Source organism: Dinoponera quadriceps, unplaced genomic scaffold, assembly GCF_001313825.1.
Source record: "Dinoponera quadriceps isolate SergipeBrazil2010 unplaced genomic scaffold, ASM131382v1 scaffold1835, whole genome shotgun sequence".
Lineage (NCBI taxonomy): Eukaryota > Metazoa > Arthropoda > Insecta > Hymenoptera > Formicidae > Dinoponera > Dinoponera quadriceps.
Genome location: NW_014555900.1, coordinates 1 through 23,690, shown reverse-complemented (window position 1 = coordinate 23,690; position 23,690 = coordinate 1). Strand labels below are relative to the sequence as shown.

The 23,690-nt window shown below is 37.6% G+C and overlaps 1 protein-coding gene across 1 annotated transcript in view; it reads left to right on the top strand.

Moving 5' to 3' along the window:
• LOC106745722 (vacuolar protein sorting-associated protein 45-like) overlaps positions 1-20,539 on the top strand; it is a 57,429-nt gene extending 36,890 nt beyond the window's left edge. Inside the window, exons 3-4 of the mRNA XM_014621591.1 lie at positions 18,372-18,601; positions 20,443-20,539. Of these exons, the coding sequence (XP_014477077.1) occupies positions 18,372-18,601; positions 20,443-20,452 (240 nt within the window). The 3' untranslated portion in view covers positions 20,453-20,539. The remainder of the gene's footprint in view (positions 1-18,371; positions 18,602-20,442) is intronic.
• The last annotated feature ends 3,151 nt before the right edge of the window (positions 20,540-23,690 follow it).

Below are 23,690 nucleotides of genomic sequence, written 5' to 3'. Positions count from 1 at the left end.
CCGGTTCGCCTAATTCTTTGTAGTTCCCTATATAGGTGAAGTGCCTTATTTCGGCAATTTCCACCGCCCATCAATAGGCGCTTTCATCAGTCCCTTCCCAGGTCTCAAAATCGCGCTTCTTGGGAGCCCAGGTCGCTGCACGAATTGAGGATATAAGTACATCCTTGTTTATCCGTGTGAGGTCCATCACTTTGGTCGACTGCCCCCCCCCCCCGCCCCCGGCCTGACGTTGAGCCAGCATCTCTTGGAAAGTGACGACCAGACTAACTCCTATGTACAGGTAATCTGAAGGTCTCTGTCTCAGTCACCATCCTTCATGACTTCACTAGTCTGCACCCAGAGGGGCTTGCCCACGTCAAGTCGACGATGGACTCTTTCTGTGCCCGGACACAAATGCTTACTCGGCCTTAGTTTAATAGCACGAGGCCAAAACCCGCTGTACATTCCACGATAGCTTAACCCTTCCAGTTATTTGGTGAGGAAGTCCAAAGCGCTGACTTTGTATTAAATTCGCCCGCGAGTATGGTAGGGCATGGGAAACATCTTGTGGTGATAACATCTCTCACTCTCTCCAATAAGGCGTCGAATTCGGCGAAGCCTTTCGCGGGAGAGGCATGAGACATTTAATACGCGGGATGAGACATTCAATACTACAACGGACTCCTACACGGCAGTGACGACCTCGTCGGCGAATACACATTTCGTCGGTGAGGAATTGTCATCCCAACGCTAAACGATGAAAACCTTAAATGTATTCCCGAACAACCCATCCAATGCGGATCGTTGAGGGGATATTGTAGGGTTCAGCGGCCACCCCCATTTCTAAATCACGCTCTGCCATGGTATGTAGGAAAAGCTCCTGCGCACGGCAGGCGTGGTTCAGGTCAGCTTGGAGAAGATTAATAACCATCTTTACTTGTGACTACCAACCTCCCCCAGGTTCACCTTCATCGGTTTAGGGAGGACCTTCCCCCCTGCCACTTGATAGAGATTTGTTGAGACCTACTGCTTACATTAGGCGGTTGTTTTTTCTTACGTTTCTCCTTCCCCCTTCCGGTCGAGGTTTTATGTTTCCTGCCGAAGGTCTTTCTGTGCAGAAATAGAAACCCTCAGTTGCGATGAGGGGTCTCTCTTTTCTTGTTGTATGCTAACTTCTGGGTAGCGACCAAGCTCTTGCCGCCGCCTATTTTCTTGTCCTTTTCCTCTTCTTATGCATGGCCAGACACGAACTAGTGCCCAGCCTATATTCCGAGGATTTATCCGCAGAATAACAGAAGTAACAGAGTAATTCTTCGTGTCCGTGAAAAGCACAAATAGATTCTCGGCCAGTTATTTAGCTTGGGCACTGTCGGGACCGAGGACCTCTGGGATCATAGATTCTGTAATTCCCCTTTTGAGTTTTACCTCGGAAATCCCCAGCTCTGATAAGTTTATTCCTTTGCTCTTCTCATCACCTGTGCATATTCGTTATTTACACAGATGATCGTGATGGCTGCCAAACTGGGCGGGCACAGATTGGGCAGAAAGACTCTAGCCTCCTGCCCTCCTTTAGGAGCATTGCTTGAACTTTCAGCATCTTTCGGAGCCAATTTCGTTGGCGCTGCTTCTTGTCTCGTTTGGGACGGGGTACCCTGTTGCTTTGGGTTCGACTGCGGAGCAGCTTGTTTATAGCTGTCCCCGCCCTTTGCTAGCTTTCTTTCCTACAACAGCAATCCAGCTCTTTTACTGAGGGTTGCTACCCTGGAGAAGATCCTCTGATCGCCTTTGCCTGGCGGCAGCGGAGACCCGTTACCATGGGGGTTACATGTTTTCTCTGTGTCAGATTCCTCACCCCCTCTTTTTTTTTTACATTTTTTTTCTCTCCTCACTCCCCCACCATGTTTGGATTGGTTTGAGCTGGAGCAAAACCTAATCTCATAAGAATTCGTGGAATCAGACTTTCTAATAATGTCTCCAAATTTTTATCTCCTCTATCGGCCCCCCGCATCCTTAGGGGAAATTCGAGGCGATTATTGACTCCCCTAAGTGGAAGGCATATTTTTGACAACTCTCTTTTAATTTTAACTGGGATTTCGTCCTTTCTGCAAGGTGGTTCTTTCAAGAGAGTTACCACCGGCATCTCGTCTATATTCATCTTATCATCCCCGGAGTTACTGCTCTCAATAATGAGCATTCGACCCGATTTGGCCCTACGTGGGCGCTGGGGAAATGGCAACGGCTCTTGAGATGCAATGGTCGGTTGGGCAGGAAGAGGGACAGGAGAAATATTCAGGGAGGCAGATTCTCACAGAAGAGCCCGGATCTTCTCAATCTCTTTCTTGAGACAGCACTCTCTCTTCAATTAAGAGATCGTTTCTCTAAGCTTTTCCTGCTCTAAATGTAGGAATGAATATCTCGGGTGGACACCAAAACTATAAGATCCGAGTTAGAACTGGTGGAGGGTCAGTCATCACCTCTTGCAACGTTACTGACACTCAATGCCCTGTATGTCAGGACCATTGGTCGCCATTCACGGACTCCTTCACGAAAGAGCCTTTAATATTGCGTGATCACGCATATGATCGCCCTGCCACTTTTTGAAGGGTGACCAGGATTTGTACTATCGTGGTCAATACTTCAGTGGTAGGCAAATCTCGCATTTCTTTAAGTATAAGGTCTAGTAAATAGTAATCCATTATTTTTATATCAAATTGGAGGCTTTATTTAACATAGTTACAATGATCCGATTTAGGTCAAATATGCACCGTTTTGTTCGATAACTTGTTTCCATTTCGAAGGTAATTTCATTATGCCTCTCTCATAGAAACCCTCGTCTCTATTGGCAAAAAACTGGGAAATCGATTTTCACAAGCTTCTCTTGAGGCAAATTTTTCACCAGCAAAAAAATTCGCCATAGACAGGAACAGGTGGTAATCACTTGGTGCCAGGTCCGGATTATAAGGTGGATGCAAAAGAACCTCCCAATCAAGCTCCCGGAGCTTTTGGCAAGTCACTATCGATGAGTGTAGCCTGGCGTTATCCTGATAGAACACAATTCCTCTCCTATTGGCCAAAGCTTGCCGCTTCTGGGCGATTGCTTCCTTCAGACGGTCCAATTGTTGACAGTACAGGTCCGAATTAAGAGTTTGGCCGTAGGGGAGCAGCTCAGAGTAGATAATTCCCTGCCAATCCCACCAAATACACAGCAAAATCTTCCTGACCGTCAACCCTGGCTTGGCCACCGTTTGCGCCGGCTCATCGCGATTCGACCACGATCGTTTTCGCTTGACGTTATCGTAATTAACCCACTTTTCATCACCAGTAACCATCCGCTTCAGAAATGGATCGATTTTGTTGCGATTTAGCAGCGATTCGCAGATGGAAATTCGATCCATGAGGTTTTTTGCGTTAACACTTGTGGCACCCACACATCGAGCTTCTTTTTGAATCCAGCCTCATTTAAATGGTTCCAAACGGTTTTTTGTGCAACGTTTAGCTCCTTGGCAATCGAAACAGTGCTTACATGACGGTCGGACTCGACGATTTCCATTATTTTATCAACATTTTCGACAATCGGCCTCCCGGAGCGTGGTACATCTTTGACATCAAAATTACCGGAACTGAATCAACGAAACCAAAATTGCGCGTGATTGGCTCTTACAGTATCAGGACCATAAACACTATTCACATTTTTAGCCGCCTGACTTGCGTTTTCGCCTTTATCGAAGAAAAACTGTAAAATATGGCGTATTTTCTCTTTGCTGGTGTCCATCTTTGACGCGCGCTCAAACAATATTGAGTCAAACAATCACAAAACTGTCTGAGAGGTTTTTTTAGTACGAAATCTTATCTTTCTAACGCCATCTGGCGTAATCCGATTGGACTTATACAACGCGAGATACAGATTAGTAAAGCCCTCTACTGGAAAAATAATGGATTACTTTTTACTAGACCTAATATTATTGCATTTTCTTTTGCCTTAATAACCTGGTTTCCAGAGGGGGAGACCGTATAATCGCAGATTTCCTTATTAATAAGGCAAATCTTCTCCTCGCTCTTTTTCGTTTCTTTCTCATGGAGCTTTTTTCTCGTATACTGGCCTTCGTCTTCCGGTACAACGCAGGACTTGGGATTCTTTTCTGGGCCTTAGCTGGAATAGGACCTTCCACCAATTCTAACCCGGATCTTACATGTTTGGTCCAAATATTCATCCCTACATTTAGGGGCGAGTCACCCTTTCGCTTGCCTTCCTTTTTCCTGCCTAATGGCGAAGGCTCCGGGATTCTGTACGAGGTGGCGCATGTCGATCCAGCTTTTGACGAAATCAATGGAGAGGGGCTGAGATTATCTATGTCCCTTTTGGCACTCAGCTCCTTATTCCTTGCAGCTTCCCGGTTTCTTAATTATGTCGCTTTCAGCCTTTAGCAGAAAGCGGGCTAGACGTGCCTGGCAGCGCTTCTTTTCTTTCCTCCTCCTTCTCCAAGACTGTCGTATCATTATTTAATATGTGGCCCACAGCCATATTCCATACCAGCCTCATAGATGCACGTTCACACACGTAGCTTGCGCCGCACTCCGTGGAAAGCCCGTCGTCAGATGATGACATAAGGATGTCTGAAACAATAGCACTCCTCACGCCGCCCTCTGTTGTTCCGAAAGTCACTGAGGAGATATTCTTAAGCTCCTTATTCTCCATCTCATTATAGAAGGAAGGAATTTTATAAGTTCCCTCCAAAGTCGGATTTTTGTTCAAAGTTTGCCTTCCTCTAAGTCGGTTGCTAAAAACAAACCCGATTTATCCGGGAAAGAGAGGCTTTTCAGGCGTCCCCTACATGCCTATAACTTCCTTTTAGGCGGAGATCCTTCCCAGGATGGGTATTGATTAGTACCAGCTTTCCCACAGGTTGATTACCATTCATCCTCCAGAACTCCTCCGTCTTTTGGTCCGTGTTGGTTCATTCACCTCTGAGAAGGTTTATTCGACGGTACGTATCCGACGGGCGTTCCCCTAACCGCCGCTTGGAGACCGCTTGGTCGCGGGGCCGTGTCCTCTCCCGTATGACCCAGGCAAGCCTGGGATACTATGAGTGAGGCCTGAGAAAAAAGGCTTGATTATTTCTTAAATCTATCTCTCACCCAATGGGATTCGATCCACTGGCACACCTTGCGGTATCCCTCATCGGCAGGCCTCCTATCTATTCCGAGATAGCTGCCTGACGGATCAGGGAGTGTGTTTTTCCAGTGTTACCAAAACGGATCACCGGCACATTCTCGTAGCTCAAGGGCATTAAAACGGTAGAAGTCATTCCCAGCCCCGGCATCCCCCAACCTCCGACCTGCAGTCTCGCGGAGAAAAGTCCAGCAGCAGGTGCTAGGCATCCACCTAGTCAACCCCGCCATCCACTTCCAGCAAGAGATCAGGCATTCGCCCAGCCGGCCCGGCCGCTAGACACCCTTTCTCCACGAAGCCCGACCGTAGGAGTCAAGAGTTGCAACAGAACCAGACGTCCTGGGGGCATCACTGATGCTCTCTATTCACGCATCACACATTCGTCCAACATTCACACATACATCCACTCTCCCCTTTCCCTGTGGTCGGAAGTTGTTCCTTTCAACTTCGGATCTGTGCCGTCGTTCGGTGAATCCGTTCCCAGGTGGGCTCCGGAGCGGTAGCGCCTCGTTTCCCCCCTCCCAGTTTTTCAAGCTGCAGGTTTTAGGAGTAGGTTCACAGTTTGAACCTCCTCCCTTACAATTTCCAGCCCTTCGGAACACCAGGTCTAGAACCCTTCACGCTCCTCACGGTCTTTTCAAATTATGCCCTTGTCGAGACCGCCATATTCCAGTTATCACTCTCAGGGCTGAGTAAACCTATTTTTAATGAGACCCACTCTAAGTGAACGCCGGTTTCGCTAGACTCCGTTAGCCATGGTAGGATCGCTTCACCAGTGTTACCCCTTGACACAACATGTCACAAGGTCCAACATCATAACCCTAGCGTGGCTCCTTCCGGTCAGCTGGACGCCAGGGAATGATTCCAGCCTTAAGGCGGTCCCCCAGAAGTAGGGCTCTCCGCGAACTATCCCTTTCCCTAGTCTTCTCCAGACCGACGCCAGAGCACATGCTCAGGGAAGCATACACCCAGCGCCGGGTATTACCCTCGGCCGGGATGAGCCCATCAATGTGATACCAAGTTGATACCTACATTAGCGATGTCCTGATAAGTGTCACCCCCCATATGGGGAAAGGGGGGGGGGTGACTTTATATTAAGGTACATTCTGCGAGCAGCTCATCCTTTCTGCCTGTTCACCCGAGTTGTGGCCGCTCCTCTCCCTCGCGGTTTTACTTATACTACGCCCGCGCAATCGAAGGCTCCCTTCATCGACAGGGGACCCTGCCCCACGACGGCCGCCCGACAGATCTGACGTGGACCCCTGGCGTTGCGAAATCAGATCACTGGTGCGTTCCCAGATGCTGACTGTTAATCGTCACTGAACACCCAGGCTTACTAATCTCCGATGAAATTGCTGACGCTCTGTGGGCTCTCTCTTTAATAATGAGTGAAAAGTATGGCACCTCCCTATTCTAAACTAATAACCCCCATGGACTCCATTTGCAACTAAGTGCCCCGCGCTCTAGCATTATCTCTCATCCCCCAATCGCCCCAAGACGACCGCCTGACGGATCAGAAAGTACGTTCATCCGGCGTTGTTAAATCGGATCATCGGTACACCCCACCGTTGCTGACTATCAGTTGCCATGAGACGGCCGAGACTACCAACTTCCGAACGGATCATCAGAAGCACGGAGAACATGGGCTACCCACTTCTTTTCCCACGACCTCCTCCGTCCCCGGATCGCCTGGCATGGTAAAAAGTATCTACCGGTATAAGACCAGGGACGTTAGCCCCGCTCTAATTAACTTACAAGGGACATTCGACAACGCGTAAATTTAAAAAAATTTGAAACTTTTCAGAATTATAGAGCAGGTAAAGTTAATAACTAAACAATTTTTCGTTCGTGCCCGAAATCGGTTTTAGGGGGGTTAAAAACATTCTCTTGAAGGAAAACCGTCACTTAGATTTATAAATATTATCTAATTTATTAGAATTATGAATATTATCTAAATATTATTATTTAAATATTATTTAATTTATTAGATTTATGAATATTATCTAAATTATTAGAAATATAAGAAATATTTCAGATAAAAGTTTCATAATTTCGACATTATTTTATGATAACATTTTGAGGTTTTTCGAAAATTTTCTCTTTTTCGAAATACCTCCATCACCCACACTTTTTTTTTAATACTAGGTGTACCGGTATGAAGTGAGCGTCAAAATACAAATGTCTCGATAGAGAACATTTATTTTGAACGGGCCTTAATTTTGTTTTGTTTGGTTTCTATGACATCTATCAAACATATTCAGTTTACATCAAGTTATTGAACAAACAACATCATATTTTTTCATCGTGTTAAAAACGTCGAATTTTGTACCAGAAAATGATGTTTTGCGGAAAGCATTAATTTTTTGTTTTCATTTGAAGAAAAGTGCTACAGAGTCGCATCAAATGCTTGTCGAGGCATATGGTGATCATGCTCTATCAGAAGCAACATGCAAAAGATGGTTTCAACGGTTCAGAGATAATGATTTTGATGTGAGAAATAAAGAACGTGGAAAACCACCAAAAAAGTTTGAAGACACCGAATTGCAAACAATATTGGATGAAGATGACACTTTGAGTCAGACACAAATGGCAGAAATGTTAAATGTTGCACAACAAACAATTTCTGACCGTTTAAAAGCTATGGGAAAGATCCAAAAGTCTGGAAAATGGGTGCCACATGAATTGAATGAAAGACAGATGGAAAACCGAAGAAACACTTGTGAAATTTTGCTTCAAAGACACGATAGAAAATCAGTTTTGCATCGAATTGTTACTGGCGATGAAAAATGGATTTATTTTAAGAATCCTAAACGGAAAAGATCATGGGTTAATCCGGGACAACCATCAACTTCGACTGCAAAACCAGATCGATTCGGCAAGAAGACAATGCTGTGTGTCTGGTGGGACCAGAAAGGTGTGGTGTACCACGAGCTCCTAAAACCTGGTGAAACCGTCAATACAGATCGCTACCGACAACAAATGAGCAATTTGAACTATGCATTGATCGAAAAACGACCAGAATGGGCCAGAAGACACGGCAAGGTAATTTTGCTCCATGACAATGCACCTGCACACAAAGCAAAACTGGTTCAGGATACGATCAAAGCACTCGGCTGGGAGCTGCTACCCCACCCGCCGTATTCACCAGACTTGGCTCCTTCCGACTACCATTTGTTTTCATCGATGGGACACGCATTGGCTGAGCAGCACTTCGATTCCTACGAGGAAGTCGAAAATTGGGTGACTAATTGGTTTGCTTCAAAAGACGAACAGTTTTATTGGCGTGGAATCCACAAATTGCCTGAAAGATAAGAAAAATGTGTAACTAGCAATGGCCAATACTTTGAATAAAATGTTTTTTACCTTCCCATTAAAAAATAGTGTTTTGATTTCACAAAAAAACGCTCACTTCATACCGGTACACCTAGTACTTAAGATTTATGTTGTAGTGAAATTAAGGATTATTTTCTACCGGATTCAACTATATATAATGAAGTTATACTTTAAAAATTTGTTTTCAAAAAAACAAATTGAAAACGTACAGGGTGTCCCATTTTAACTTTCACACCAAAATAATTTTAAAACGATGCGTCAATGGAAAAAATGTTTTAGACAAAAGTTATACGGCTCGGAAGAAGACATTTGTTAGTGACCTTGAACTTGACTTTGGAGTATTTTTTCGAGGTTATTACAAGATCAACTCGAGTTTTTTTAAAATAGAAACTCCTATCTTTTATTACATATTCGGTAATTATGTAGAATAAAGACTTTTCCGAATTTTAATATTTTTTGCTGCAATCTTGATAAATATCTTTGTTGTTATTCCAACAGTGATTAAATGGGGGAGCCTAAAAAATATGTAAATTTTCTATGTTTTTAACTATTTCTTCTAACATATGCCTGGACGTAGAATATCGTATCCCTTAAGGTTTAAAACTGAAATTGCAACAAAGTACTGAAAAGATTAGAATATTTATTTATTAGCAACAAACACTACTTTATTGATAATATAAAAAAATAATTTTTTCAAAAATAAACATTGAATTTTTGTTTAAATTGGAGACCGAGTCTTCAAATTGTACATTGAGTTTTTAAATCGTATTTCAAAGATATGCAGTCATAAACATTAAAAAAAAATTAATTATTTATTAATTAATCCTTTATTACATTAATATAACAATAAAAAAACAAAAATAAAAGTATGCACGTTACTAGTATTACTGCAAATGTTATTAGTGTCATCTATTTTATTACATAACATAAATATTGCTTTAACAACATGTTTCAACACTATTTTTAACCGATTTGGCTAATTCTTTTGTCATAAATCATGCCTGTTTCATTTGTCATCGCGGTTTCCTTCGTCATCGCGGTTTACTTCGTTATCGAGCGCAATGATTTCAAAAGTCTTATGAAACCGCTGGATATTGTTCGAATATTTTCATTTAAAATAAAATTCTGCAATATAGTCATTCATATGATACTCGCGACGTCCATAACGAGGAATGTTAGAACGCCAGATATCTCTCGCCAGATACGCTGAATATTCTGCGCATATGCTCTTGTATCAGGATCCACGAAATTATAAGAGAGATTAACAATCAGATACTGAAATCCTTATCTAAGTAATCTAAGTTATCTAAGTAATCAAATCCTTATTTAAGGTATCTAAGCAATTATATGCTTTTCAACAATCAGAAATAATCCACGAGGATCCCGCTAGAAAATTTTATCACATTCAACAATATCTCAGTTGATCTGTCCGGAACAGAAATAACAAATATTTCTTTTGAATCTCTCTCGAATCCGCCAAACAACCACTGCCTATTAATAATATGTCCCCGGTGATATTTTCTCTTGCTAAATTTTGCTCCATCAATCTCAACAATACAATTCGGTCCGTCAATTTACTTCGAGTTTACGATACATCACGACAAAATAGCTTCTCGAATAAAATTTGACTAGTCCTCGATGGTGTGCGAAGTTATTTTCAATTCTCGTTCCAAAAAGTTGTAACGTGGTTCATAGTCATGAAATATCCGATAAACATACAAGCTGCTTTGATGGAAATATTGACGTTTTCAAACCACGAACCTTTCCGAATCGTTGCACTGAACGAACACGATATAATCTCAATCTTATGATTTTTTTTCATTTTCCTTCTCTTTTGATACCTCCATTTCAACCTAGAATTACCAACTGTTTACGGTTTCTCACAAGATAAATATGTTATTGATTTCTTAATTACGTTATGCGATTTAAAACATTCCAATAACTCTTCTTTGTCGTATATCCCATAAAAGATTTTAGATTTAAAACACGTCTTGACAATCCGTTGTTTAAGTATATGTATCTCTGCCCGTATACTGAAGGAAACTGTTAATATATTCTATTAGTCAAGTAAAGCATGTCCCGTACTGTTGTGTACATAAAGCCGAATGGAAACTAGAGAAAAGGAAGGCGAAGGAAAGCATGTGACAAACAATATCATTACAATCGTCAGTGAGAAATTCTTCGAGTTATATGTAATATTCAGATTAACTAAGATTAACTAAGATTAAATTTAAGTTTCAAATCAGAAATAGATTCGTTTGCATACAGTAATGTAACACATGCAGCTTTATTTGCAGCAATTTTATAGCACTATGCAGGGTGTCCCAGACTACCCGTCTTACCCGATTTTTTCGTAAACGCGACATTTTAAAGAAAAATGTTTCAGACAAAAGTTTTGTGACTTCGAGGGGCACATAAGATGGTGTCATTGGTTTGACCTTGGATAGTCGTTTGAAGATCACGTGAAGGTCACCTTTAATTTCTTAAATGGAAACCCCCATTTTTCAATGCATATTCTTGTAGCTTACCTCGAGAGCTTTCCAAAACGCTATAATGAAACGTTTTTTTAATCAGTACTTTTCGAGTTATGAGGGTTGAAAGTTACGGTACCGCCGGCATTAGCATTACCTAGTCGTGATGTATGACATGTCTGATACTGTCACGTAAGGTGTAACAAAATTCTCATTTACCAGCCATGTCGTATTCAAACGCGGAAGCTTGTGATATGATGCTTATTTTAGGTGAATGTGATGGTCAATTTAGAGCAGCTGCAAGATTGTGGCGAGAACGATACCCAGATCGCGCTCCTCATTCGTACAAAGTTTTTTCTCGCTTAGCTAACCGAATTACCAATAAAGGTATTCTTCAACCGGATCACAATAAAGGTAGACAAATTCGACGCCAAGTTAGAGATGAAAGGATGCCGGAGATTCTTGCATCCGCTCAATTGCATCCCTGCCATTCATTAAGACGTACAGAAAGAGATTCTGGAATTAGTCGCAGCACGATCTGGCGAATTTTCCATGAAAACAAGCTGAATCCGTTCTTCATGCAACAAATAATTTCGAGAAAAGAGTACTTGCTTGCATTGAAGCAAACGGTGGACATTTCGAACACCAGGCCTAATAACATCACACACACACACACACACACACACGCGCGCGTACAGCAGAGAGGGTTTGGAGTCGATAAATACTACGGGAGTGACGAACCGTGGGGTCCTTATCTCTCTGACACACACACATTCACACACACAAATACACAAACACACAAAGAGGTGTAAATCCGACCGTGCAACCTTCACTTTGGGTAATGCTAATGCCGGCGGTACCGTAACTTTCAATCCTCATAACTCGAAAAGTACTGATTAAAAAAACGTTTTATTATAGCGTTTTGGAAAGCTCTCGAGGTAAGCTACAAGAATATGCATTGAAAAATGGGGGTTTCCATTTAAGAAATTAAAGGTGACCTTTACGTGATCTTTTTAAAACACTATACAAGGTCAAACCAATGACACCATCTTATGTGCCCCTCGAAGTCACAAAACTTTTGTCTGAAACATTTTTCTTTAAAATGTCGCGTTTACGAAAAAATCGGGTGAGACGGGTGGTCTGGGACACCCTGTATATATATAACAACACTTTTTGCTTCTGACTTATGATACATCCTACTTTGCTTCTGACTTTTGATACATCCTACCTTGCTAATCTTTTTGGTATTTACTTTTAGTATATTGTAGACTCATCCGTTTAGTAAGATGTAGATTTAATACATATATTCATTTATCGATTTCGCTGATCTTCTTCATTTAGCATTATTAATATAATGTATACTTATGTATTTAAGAAGGGGAAGATGTAATAAGAATGCATTGCCAAGGTTCTGTTTTAAAGCTCAAATTTTTTGCGAATATCCGACGATCAAGGATGTTATTTAAATTTTTTAAATCATATAGCGTGATTAGAAGATCAATACTTTATTCAAGGTGTGGGAAACTCTTTTATTTACAGTTTACTTAAAGTTTAACAATCGCAAATTGAAATGGAGGTACTACAAACTCCGAAAAACTACGTAGGAAAAAATAATACTTAAAAACATTAAAAGGTTACGTACTTTTCGGCTCCCCCACTTGATTATTAATGTTTGGAGTAGCAACAAAAATATTTATCAAGATTACAGCAAAAAAATATCAAAATTCGGAAAAGTCCTTATTCTATATAATTACCACATATTCTTGTAGCTGAAGTCGAGATGTTTTCAAAACACTATAATAATATTTTTCTTTTATTAAGTATTTTTCGAGTTATAAAACTTGCAAGTTACACTACCGTTGTAATTAGCATTATCCAAGGTGTACCTCGTGGAGGTTGATCAATCGGATTTATATCTTGTGTGTGTGTGTGTGTGTGGAGGAGGAGGGGACCGTACGTTCATCAATTCTGCAGTATTTAACTCCAAATCGTCCTCCACATTCGCGCGTAAGGATGTGCTTCAGGTTCACATTAACGAGAGTAAACTATGGGATCCTTATCTCTGTGTGACACACACACACACACAAAAGAAGTGTAAATCCGACTGTTTAACCTCCACGTGTTACACCTTGGGTAATGCTAATGCCAGCGGTACTGTAACTTGCAAGTTTTATAAGTGGAAAAATATTTAATAAAAAATATATTATTATAACGTTTTAAAAACATCTCGACTTCAGCTATAAGAATATGTAATAAAATATGAGAGTTTCTATTTGAAAGACTCGAGTTGATCTTGAAATAACCTCGAAATATGACTCCAAAGTCAAGTTCAAGGTCAATAACAAATGTTCTCTTCAAGCCGTAATTTTTATCTAAAACATTTTTTTTTCATTAACGCACTGTTTTCAAAATATTTGTAAGTTAATGGGACACCATGTATATACATTTCTAATTATCGATTTTCCAAGGCAATAAATTCGTCAAATTAGTATTTATTTTATTGGCTAGACTTATTCGCTATCTAACATTCTCAACTATTAGTTTTCCGATATCACGAAAATCGTTTGCTTATTACTTATATCTTTTATAATTACAATATTATATTCTTCAATATTACATTTTAATTGCAACTTTCAGTATTACATTCTTTAGAAAAGGACTTCAAACAATTTTGAGAAAGGATTAGAGAAGGATTAAGATTTGCAGCACATGAAAAAACAGACATTCTTTATTGAGCCATTATAGTTGTCAAATTCAACTTTGACTTTAACTGTGTATAAATATTTACGGTACACTTGCATTATATTTACCAATTTTTTGTTTTGTAGATTTGTGAAAATATATCGATTGATTTTATGGAAATTTTATTTAGTACGGACTCATAAAAATATTTTGCTAGTCAATTCATAAGTAATTGATAAAATTTCGAAATTAGTTTTATATAAATAAAATTAAAAAATAAATGTAAAAATAACAAATTGTTATAAATTTAAATAGTGAATAGATTTTTTATTAAACTTAAATAAATATCGTTTCCCGTTTTCATTTAAATTTACACATAAAAAGTTATAAATACGCGATTACTTATGGAATGACTGATATACTATAGAAATTGAAAAATTGGCTCGTATATAGTTTTCTTATACAGAGTAAGTCAAAACAACCTTTTATTATTAAAACTACATAATCTTAACTAAATTTGGAGACAACTTTTTATGTTGTAAAACTCTGCCCGGAGCTTATTTTTTAAGTATTTAATAGAAATAGCTTATCAAGACTCGAGTCAGGAAGTGAACAGGGGCGACGCAATTCACCGCCAGACATGGGCGCTTGCGTAGGATACCTACTGCGATCAATTGATCGTTATACACAAATTTACTGCCAATATTCACTGCTAGCATGGAAAATCAATGATTGATGTTACGTCTATTATAGTTTTCCAAAATTGGCAATAACTTGGGAAAACAGTGACAGTAGTACGCGCACATACATGTACACATTCTCTCTCTCTCTCTCTCTCTCTCTCTCTCTCTCTCTCTCTCTCTCTCTCTCTTTTTCACTTATTTGCTCACATTCCCTTACACACTCGAAATATACAACTTTTACCAATACATACGTATATCACAATGGGCCCTCTCAGAAATACGACCACTAACTGAGCGTTCAGTGAACTCTTGAACTCTTGAATCTAATATGTTTGATATATTTTCTTAGATATAAAAATATATATAAATTAGATGAAAGAACTCACTTGCGCTCAGTGAACAGTCATGTGCTTTTGAATACGCCTAATGAATACTGACTACATTTACACGGCAACGTTAATGTGGTTTAGTAACAACCGTAGTTAGTAAACTTTTGCATTTGACTGGAATATTCTTTCTAGCAATAGTATATCCAGCAACAGTATCCTTTTTGAGTGTAGAAAAGTGTTAAGATGCGCACCTATATAGGCTCCCGAGAATTTTCAGAACCTTAGAGACATTAACCAATTAGACGTTCACATCATTAGTTTAGCACTAGTATCGAATGTATGGAATCGGTCTCCTAAAGTGCATTCGGGAAGACATTTGGTCTGTTCTTTACAGCTGCAATGCTGAACTAGTGCAATAAGTTCAAATGAAACAAATATATGTTCTCTCATTTTAACTTGCACCAGGTTAGAATTGTAGCTATAAAGAATAGACCAATTGACTACGTTTACACGACAACGTTAAACCGGTTTAGTAATATCCGTAGTTAGTGAACTTTTGCATCCGATTAGTATATTCTTTCAGGTTTGAAAATATACTCTAATTAGGAGCAAGATTTTACTAACTACGTTTATTACTAAATGAGATTAACATAGCCTAAAGTCTTAGATAATAGAGAAGCGACATTGCGGGAAACCGTCTGATTAGTTAAATCATTTGATTCAGCACCATATTGTTTCCACCTGTGGATGAATTATTGTTACAGCTTGTCAATTAACTTTTCTGCCAATTTCAACATATGGTCATGAGCTCAAGCTATGCTTCTCATGTAATTTTGTACTAATCTGCTTTCTTTTTTATAATCCATAAGCTATCTTCCGAAAGCAGCTAACCTGCTTTGACGTCTCCTATGGTTTATTCTTTTTAGCTGCACGTTGAAACAAATATTTTTTGTCTCGCTCTAACTTATTGCATCAGTTTATCAGTGCAGCTAAAAAGAACAAATTTATACTGTCATATGCGAAGAAACAAGATAGTGGCCTTCCGATATATCGCACTTATCGATCATACCTGTCGCTTCTCTTTTATCTATTATACATGAGGTCTGTTCGTTTTCGCTGCACCGCTGAACTAGTGCAATAAGTTGAAGTGAGAAAACATATACTTGTCTCGCTTCAACTTATTGCATTAGTTCAGCAGTGCAGCGAAAACGAACAGACCTATGGATTGCCGTAACCATAACCATAAGGTGTACCGTAAGAATTAGCCAATAAACAAACATATAGAACTATTGAACCAATTATAAAGCATGCATAAGCTGTAATGTTTAACTATGTACATGTTTAGAATATAACTGTATTTATTTATCATTGAAATTCAAATGATATATTATACGAGGGCAAATCAGTAAGTACCGGTGTTAGTAACGAAGACGCAAGTTTTTCACAAATTTTTTTTTTATTTTTCAACGTAATATGCTTTTAGGAGGATACACATTTCCCAACTCCCTTGCCAATTTTTTAACCTCTTTGAAAAATACGATTTGTCGAACTCTGTAAAATAGGCCTCTGTTTCGGCGATGACCCTTTCATTCGACGTGAATCTCTTTCCACCGAGCCATTTTCTTCAAGTTGAAGATAGGAATAAGTCGTAGGGGGCCAAATCCGGAGAATACGATGGATGCGGCATCAATTCGTAGAGCAACTCCACCAATTTGGCTGTGGCGACTGCAGAAGAATGAGCCGGTGCATTGTCGTGGTGGAACAACACTTTTCTCACATGGGGACGTTTTTTTCTTCAATTCAACATCGAATCGGCCCAATAAATCAGCTTAATATTGCCTCATGGTAGTTTTTCCCTTCTCCAAATAGTCGATGAAGATCACGCGTTGCGCATCCCAGAAAACAGTGGCTATTATCTTTCCGGCCGATGGAACCGTCTTGGCCTTCTTCGGAGCACGTTTGCCGGATGAAGTCTACTGTTTTGACTGTTCCTTAGTCTCCGGTGTGTAGTGATGGATCCATATTTCATCAACTGTTACGACTCGACGCAAAAACTTCTTTGAAGATTGCGCTTAAACAGTTTCAAACATTGCTTCGAAATTGATAGCCGCATCCGCTTGTTGTCCATCGTGAGCAATCGCGGCACCCAGCTTTTTTAGGCCGACAGCTATTTTATTTCCAAGTTACCATGCAAAATATTTAATGCCGTTCCGTACGACACGCCTAAGGTCTTTGCTATTTCACGCACTTTCGTTCGGCAATCAGCGAAAATCATGTCGTGGACTTTTTCAACGATTTCCTCGGTAACCACGTCTGCCGGCGACCTAGGCGCTCCTTATCAAGAACAGACGAACGACCACGTTTGAATTCGTTGAACTAATATCTGACGGTTCATAGATGGTATTATAGATAGTGAAAGGTTTCCATAGATGGCATCCAACTTCGTTTTTATTTTTTCGCAACGTTTTTAATTCCTTGCACGTTTTTCCACCCAAAAATAAAAAGCGAATCACCGATCGATATTGCTCTTTTTCCATTGTATCAAAGAACATCAAACGCGGTCACTACGAACTGCTCTCAAATCAAAATTAGAGCATGAATCACTCTGAAATTTTGTATGGCGTCGTTTGAAAGATGGTAGTACACGATGGTATCGCCAAACTGCATCAGCAATGCGTCTGTCTTCAAAGACGGGTATTTATTGATTTGCCCTTGTAAATACACATACGTTTTAAATTCGATGCATTTTTCATAAACGTATGTATACACAGAGCATGAGCGTGAACATATGACTACGGAGCATGCTCATGTCGCTATATTTTATCGATATAACAGATTTCCTAAAGCGGAGTCTTCAATGAGACTTTAAACTCTAAGCCTTAAGAAATTGACCAATCACAATCGAATGTGAGGAGATTAATCGACTGCGATTGATCAGTTTCTTAAGGTGTAGAACTTAAATTCGTATTGTAGACCACCTGTAGCTTACCCTATAGTCATCAACTTGAACAGTTTAATATCTCGCTGCGCTGGGCAGAGCTTTCTTCTCATCAAACTTTTTTTTACGCAAAAACAAATCAATTGAGTATATTTTTATCAAAGTTAAGGTGAGAGGTTAAAGTAAATATTTACCCAAACATGTGTTTCTTCCAAGCATTATCAGTGAATAGTTAATCGATAATAATTGATGATGATTGATAACGATTCATTGTGATACACGCGTGTATTAATAAAAGTTACAGTATATGATAGAATTTGAGCTAGTAAGTGAAAAAGAGAATCGGAGAGGGAGAGAGAGAGAGAGAGAGACTGAATGCACATTTACATGTGTGTGCATGCACTGTGACTGTTTTCTAAAGTTATTGCCACTTCTGAAAAACTATAATATGCCTAACTTCAATCATTGATTTTCCATGCTGGTAATGAATATTGATACGCAGCTCAAGTGCAACGATCAACTAATTGCAGCAGACTCTCCACGTAAGTGCTCGCGTCTGCGAGTGAGTTAGCACCGTGCCTGCCTACTTCCTATATCTGACTGTGATAACCAAATTATTTCTATTAATAACTTCCGGCAAAGTTTTGCAATATAAAAAGTTGTCTTAGAATTTAGTCAGATTATGTAATTTTAGTTATAAAGGGTTTGAATCACTCTGTTTACACATATATATGTGCGTATTATTTTGTTTATTATATAATATTAAAAACATTTTTTCATTTTCAGCTTATATATAACATTTTAGAATATAGTGGTGTTAATACAAGGCAAAGTAATCTATTTGATCGAGAAGCAGTTGCAAAAATAACTAAAAAATTATTTAAAGGATTAAGTGGAGTGGATAATATATATACACAACATTGTCCTCTGATAAATGAAACGTTAGAGGATTTAATAAAAGGAAGATTAAGTACGCATGCATTTCCATATTTTGGCAATATGATAATGTCACGAAGGTAAATTATTTATATATTAAATAGATTAAATTTACACATGCGCGTGTGCACATACATACACATGCGCACACATAGAAATTTACACGCCCATGCACATCCTTATGTAAAAATGTCTCATATTTTCTCAGAAATTTTCTAAGAATTTTTCATATCCTAGAGTTATGACAAATTCTATAAAAAATGATCGGATGCTTTCAGAAATAAATAGATGAGAATTTTTAAGATATTTTAGTATTTATACATGTAAAAATTTTTTTTAATTGCGCAGGTTTTTTCACATTAATTCAGATTTGTACATATATGTGTTGGCAGAAAAAATCTGAAATATTTTATAATTATTGTAAGTACTTATAATAAATTTTGGAAACAAAATTTGTTATAAGTACTTACAATAATTATAAAAAAATTTTCTAATAAACCTGAGAAAAATTCGTAAATGAAGCATTTAATGACACCAGGGTATAAATATAAATTATGAAACATTTTCCTGCTTTTTCTTCCGAATAAATTTCATTGATGAAAAATAAGAAGAAAATATCAATGAAAAAATGTATGAAATACTTAGATATTGCACATTTTCTTTAAAATATTTTTTAATTACTTGCGATATCCTGGTTTTCTAAGAAATCTTATTTTTTTAATTCTTTTATCTGGTATAACCTTTTATGTCCTAATGTAATTATTTATTCTATAACTGTCTTAATAATGCACATATAGAGTCTCAGATCAACACGAAAAAGCTTATGAGAACATAAAACAACTTAAAAAGAATAAATTAAGGCTCGGCTGTTTCGCCGGAAAAAAATCTTCTTCTTGTTGAATGACACATAAGTGTCTTAACTTCTTGTTGAAACATAAGTCCCTATTAGTCAGGCCAGAAAATGTCAGAATTGACGACTAATAACGGTGTAAATATGAAACTATCGGTATATATATCTCTCTAAGAATAAAACATTTTCAATAATAGCAAAGTGGAACATGACGTTACTCTTAGAGCTATTTATACGGTAATGTACAGATAAAATTTTGGGTTAATGCATAATTATTCGCCGTTTACTTTTTGCGTATTTATTATTTATAAATATTGGAATCTGTTTACTTTTTTAATAAAAACCATTCTTCTATATTTACTTAATAGAAATGCGTGTCGAAAATGATATTTCACCTGCGCCATATTATGCTCTACCACTTCGAAAAAAGATGAACTACAGCACAGTCATTCCGTGATCTCAACGATCTTTTTGGCGAAGGAACAATCAGTGAGAGACAGTGTCAGAAATGGTTTTCTCGTTTCAAATCTGGCGACACAAGCATGGAGGACAAGTCAGGAAGAGGACGGCTATCGGATTTCAACGATCAGGCACTTCTGGCAGCCGTGCTGCAGTCCATCCTTTCTCGAAGTGCATAATATGGCGCAGGTGAATATGATTTTCGACACACATTTCTATTAAGTAAATATAGAAGAATGGTTGTTATTAAAAAGTAAACAAACGCCAATATTCATAAGTAATAAATACGCGAAAAGTAAACGGCGGATAAAATTATTGCAAATACTTAAAACAAATTTTGAAAAAAAAAATTATTTCTAATAAACTTGCAAAAAACTCGTAATTGAAGCATTTAATGACACCAGCGTATAAATATAAATTATGAAAAATTGTCTTGCTTTTTCCTCTGAATAAATTTCATTGATGAAAAAAAAGAAGGAAATATGAATGAAAAAATGTATGAAATACTTAGATATTGTACATTTTCTTCATCATATTTTTTTAATTACTTGCGATATTCTGATTTACTAAGAAATCTTATATGCAATCCAATATATATCACATTTCTTATAGCTCGGTGTAACGTTGCCAGTTGTTTGGTAATTGACGTTGCCGAATGTTAGATACGAGATCGAAGCGTACAATTCTTATGTTTGCGTTCAGCGGTTCAGCTGCATCAGCAATAGACAAGGGTAGATATACGATCCTTCGTTCTTTTTCTTTCCGTTATTATGTTCCGTTAGAAGAGTGCTGACAGGTCAGCACTCAATCGAGCGACTCGAACATCCGAAATCTTTTTAAGATATACTGCACCAATATGCATATGTGTTATGTGTAATATATACCTGTAATAAATGTTTGTGTATAATATGAAAATAAAAATGTAATGTAATAGGACTATTTTTTTAACATGCAACATATACCTGAGCGGTCCGAAAAACGCACAGTATTTTAATTTCTATTCTGATCACATTATTAACTTGGTGAAAATGTCCTTTCGAAGAATACTTTTTCATACTTTTATTAACACATTGTTGACCGGTCATGAGTTAATTCGTGTCTTCCTGCTCAAACGTTGCTGACCGGCCACGAGTAAACTCGTGATCGATGCAAAATACGTTTGCGCGATCGAAACAAGATACATTTGCAAAACCTGTTGTGTACCATTACACGTAGGTGATTGCTACACCGTTTATCATACTAAAAAGAAATATTAAAAGTTAAATGTTAAATAAAATTTATTGAAGTTTATTTATATTGTTTCACTTCCATACCCAATTACGAAATAATAGCCGATGATATGAGATCAATTCTAAGTAAAATTGCCAGTCAACAATGTGTCAAAAAAGTACTAGGAACTTTGGTTTAAAATTGATTTTTAAATAAAAATGTTATGATAATTATTAACAAACAATTTTTTTAATAATACCTGAAATGCATCCTATTTTACAATTTTTAAAAAATTCGTAAAAATTTACTTTCAAATAAAAAAAGTTATGATAATTATTAAAAAACATAATTTTTTTTCAATAATACCTAAAATGCGTCCTATTTTACAATTTCTGAAGATTTGACAAACATTGCTTCATCAATGAAAATGTTATGACGATTTTAGTAACGTGCAAGTTTGCCCAAAAACGTGCGGTCCCAGGCGTATGTCTTACAGATTTCTTAGCGGTCCGCAATGTGTTAATATATTACATAAGCTCATTACAAACAGTTGATATGTAATCACGTGAAAAAAAACAAAAATTACGTAAAAAAAAACGCGTGGACAACATCTCCTGACATGGAAACCTATTATCCTGTTAGTTGAATCGGTATAATATTTGCATAGATATTTTGGGTACCGAATAGAAGTGGAAAGTTATTATTGTTTCATAAAAACAATAATATTGGGTTGGTGCGTATGAAATGTCGGATTTTTAAGTGAATATATAAAACTGCATATATTTTTTCAAAAGTTGTTTATTTAATCAAAATATGCTCCATTTGCTTGAATACACTTTTCCCAACGAGATTTTAACCCTTATCGGTCGTAAGTCACCTCTCACGTGACAACAATACTTCGTCGTTGCGGTCATACGTCACGTAGGAGGTGACAAGTTCGCATATTTATCGAAACCAGCTACAACCTAGTGAGAATCACGCATAAAAAGCTAGCGTCCGATAAGAGTTAATACATAAATGCCTATCTTAAAGAAATTTTAATTTTTGGAATTAATAAATTCTGATATGGAATTTTTCAGACTGTCTTCATTTTTATTGTGTTTAGCCCATAAAACAGTTCTAAATGTTTAAAAAAATGAAAGTCGGTTGGCGAAAGATCTGGTGAATAAACTGAGTGTTGCAAAATTTCATATTTTAACTCATTTAATTTTGCAATCGTTTTGTACGACGTATGCGGGCGTTGTCGTGGAGAAGTATTGGGCGGTACCCACTTATCCATTTTTTTCACCTTGCCAATTTCAGAAAGGTGTCGCAATATTGTTGTATGGTCGACTTTCATTCTGATAGCAAGTTCCTTTGTAGATACAGTTGGATTTGTTTCCACCAATGCTTTCAGAACATCATTATTCACAGACATTTTGGGTCTTCCACGCGGTTCATTTTGTAGGGAAAAATCACCAGACCGAAATTTTTCGAACCAACGCTGTACTTTTCGTTCGTTAATAGTATTCTTCCCAAACGCCTGGTTTATATTGCGTGTAGCTTTTGCAGCATTATTGCTAAGTTTATACTCATATAAAAAAATTACACAAATATCGGTTGAATTCATATCCGTACAAAATTCAAAACAAATAACAAAAAGGCACACTTTTGAAAAAATCTTCTTTGTTAAAATATGGTTCTGACAATGGATAGTATGACTGTAAAAGAGGTTTTGCCAAAAAGCATAACGAAAGCAGGAAGACGAACGTTCACATGTAAAGAAAATCCGACATTTCATATGCACCAACCTAATAATAGTATTACACATTAGCTTTTTGTAATGAGATTAACGTAATTATATTATATTATTACGTACGTATATTAATAAAAATATGAGAAACTATTCTTTAAAAGGACATCTTCATTACGTCAGTAACGTGATCAGAATAAAAATAAAAATATTATATTTTTCGGACCGTTCAAGTGTATGTAGCTTCTTAAAATAATATTCTTATTATATGAAATATTTTTATTTTCATGTTGTACATAAATATTTATTATAAATATCATACGTTACACATAATCACACAACAAATATTATTATTATATATAACACATAAACATAGTGCTGCAGTATATGCAGTATTTTATTACTTTTATTCATAGTGATCATCACAGTCATTTTTCAGCCATCTAAACTGTTACTTGAATATGAATGATAAATGACTCGTTATTTGAGGAATTATTTTATAATACTATGTGACATGTCGACCAAATTTTTAGCACATTTTACAGGTTTCAGAATTACAAAACTACCTCGTTTTTCAGGGAAAACTGAAAAAACAAAGTTAAATAACGCAAGAAACGTTCTGTATGTCATTTTTTGCCTATGCCGTTATAAAACAAATATGATTGCTGGAGAGAACAAAATCTTAACTTTTAGTAACTCTCATCTAAGCACTGTGCTAAAAAAATCATTTACAGCGCTAATATGACATAGAATTTCGCCCTAAAACTTCATGCCTTTCATATAATTTAGGTCTAACTTGAAATTTAAATAAGTACGAGGGCGGCTCAATAAGTACCCGTGTTAGAAATGAAGACATTTTTTTAAAAAAATTTTTTTTTATTTTTTAACGTAGTCCCCTTTTAGAAAGATACACTTCCCC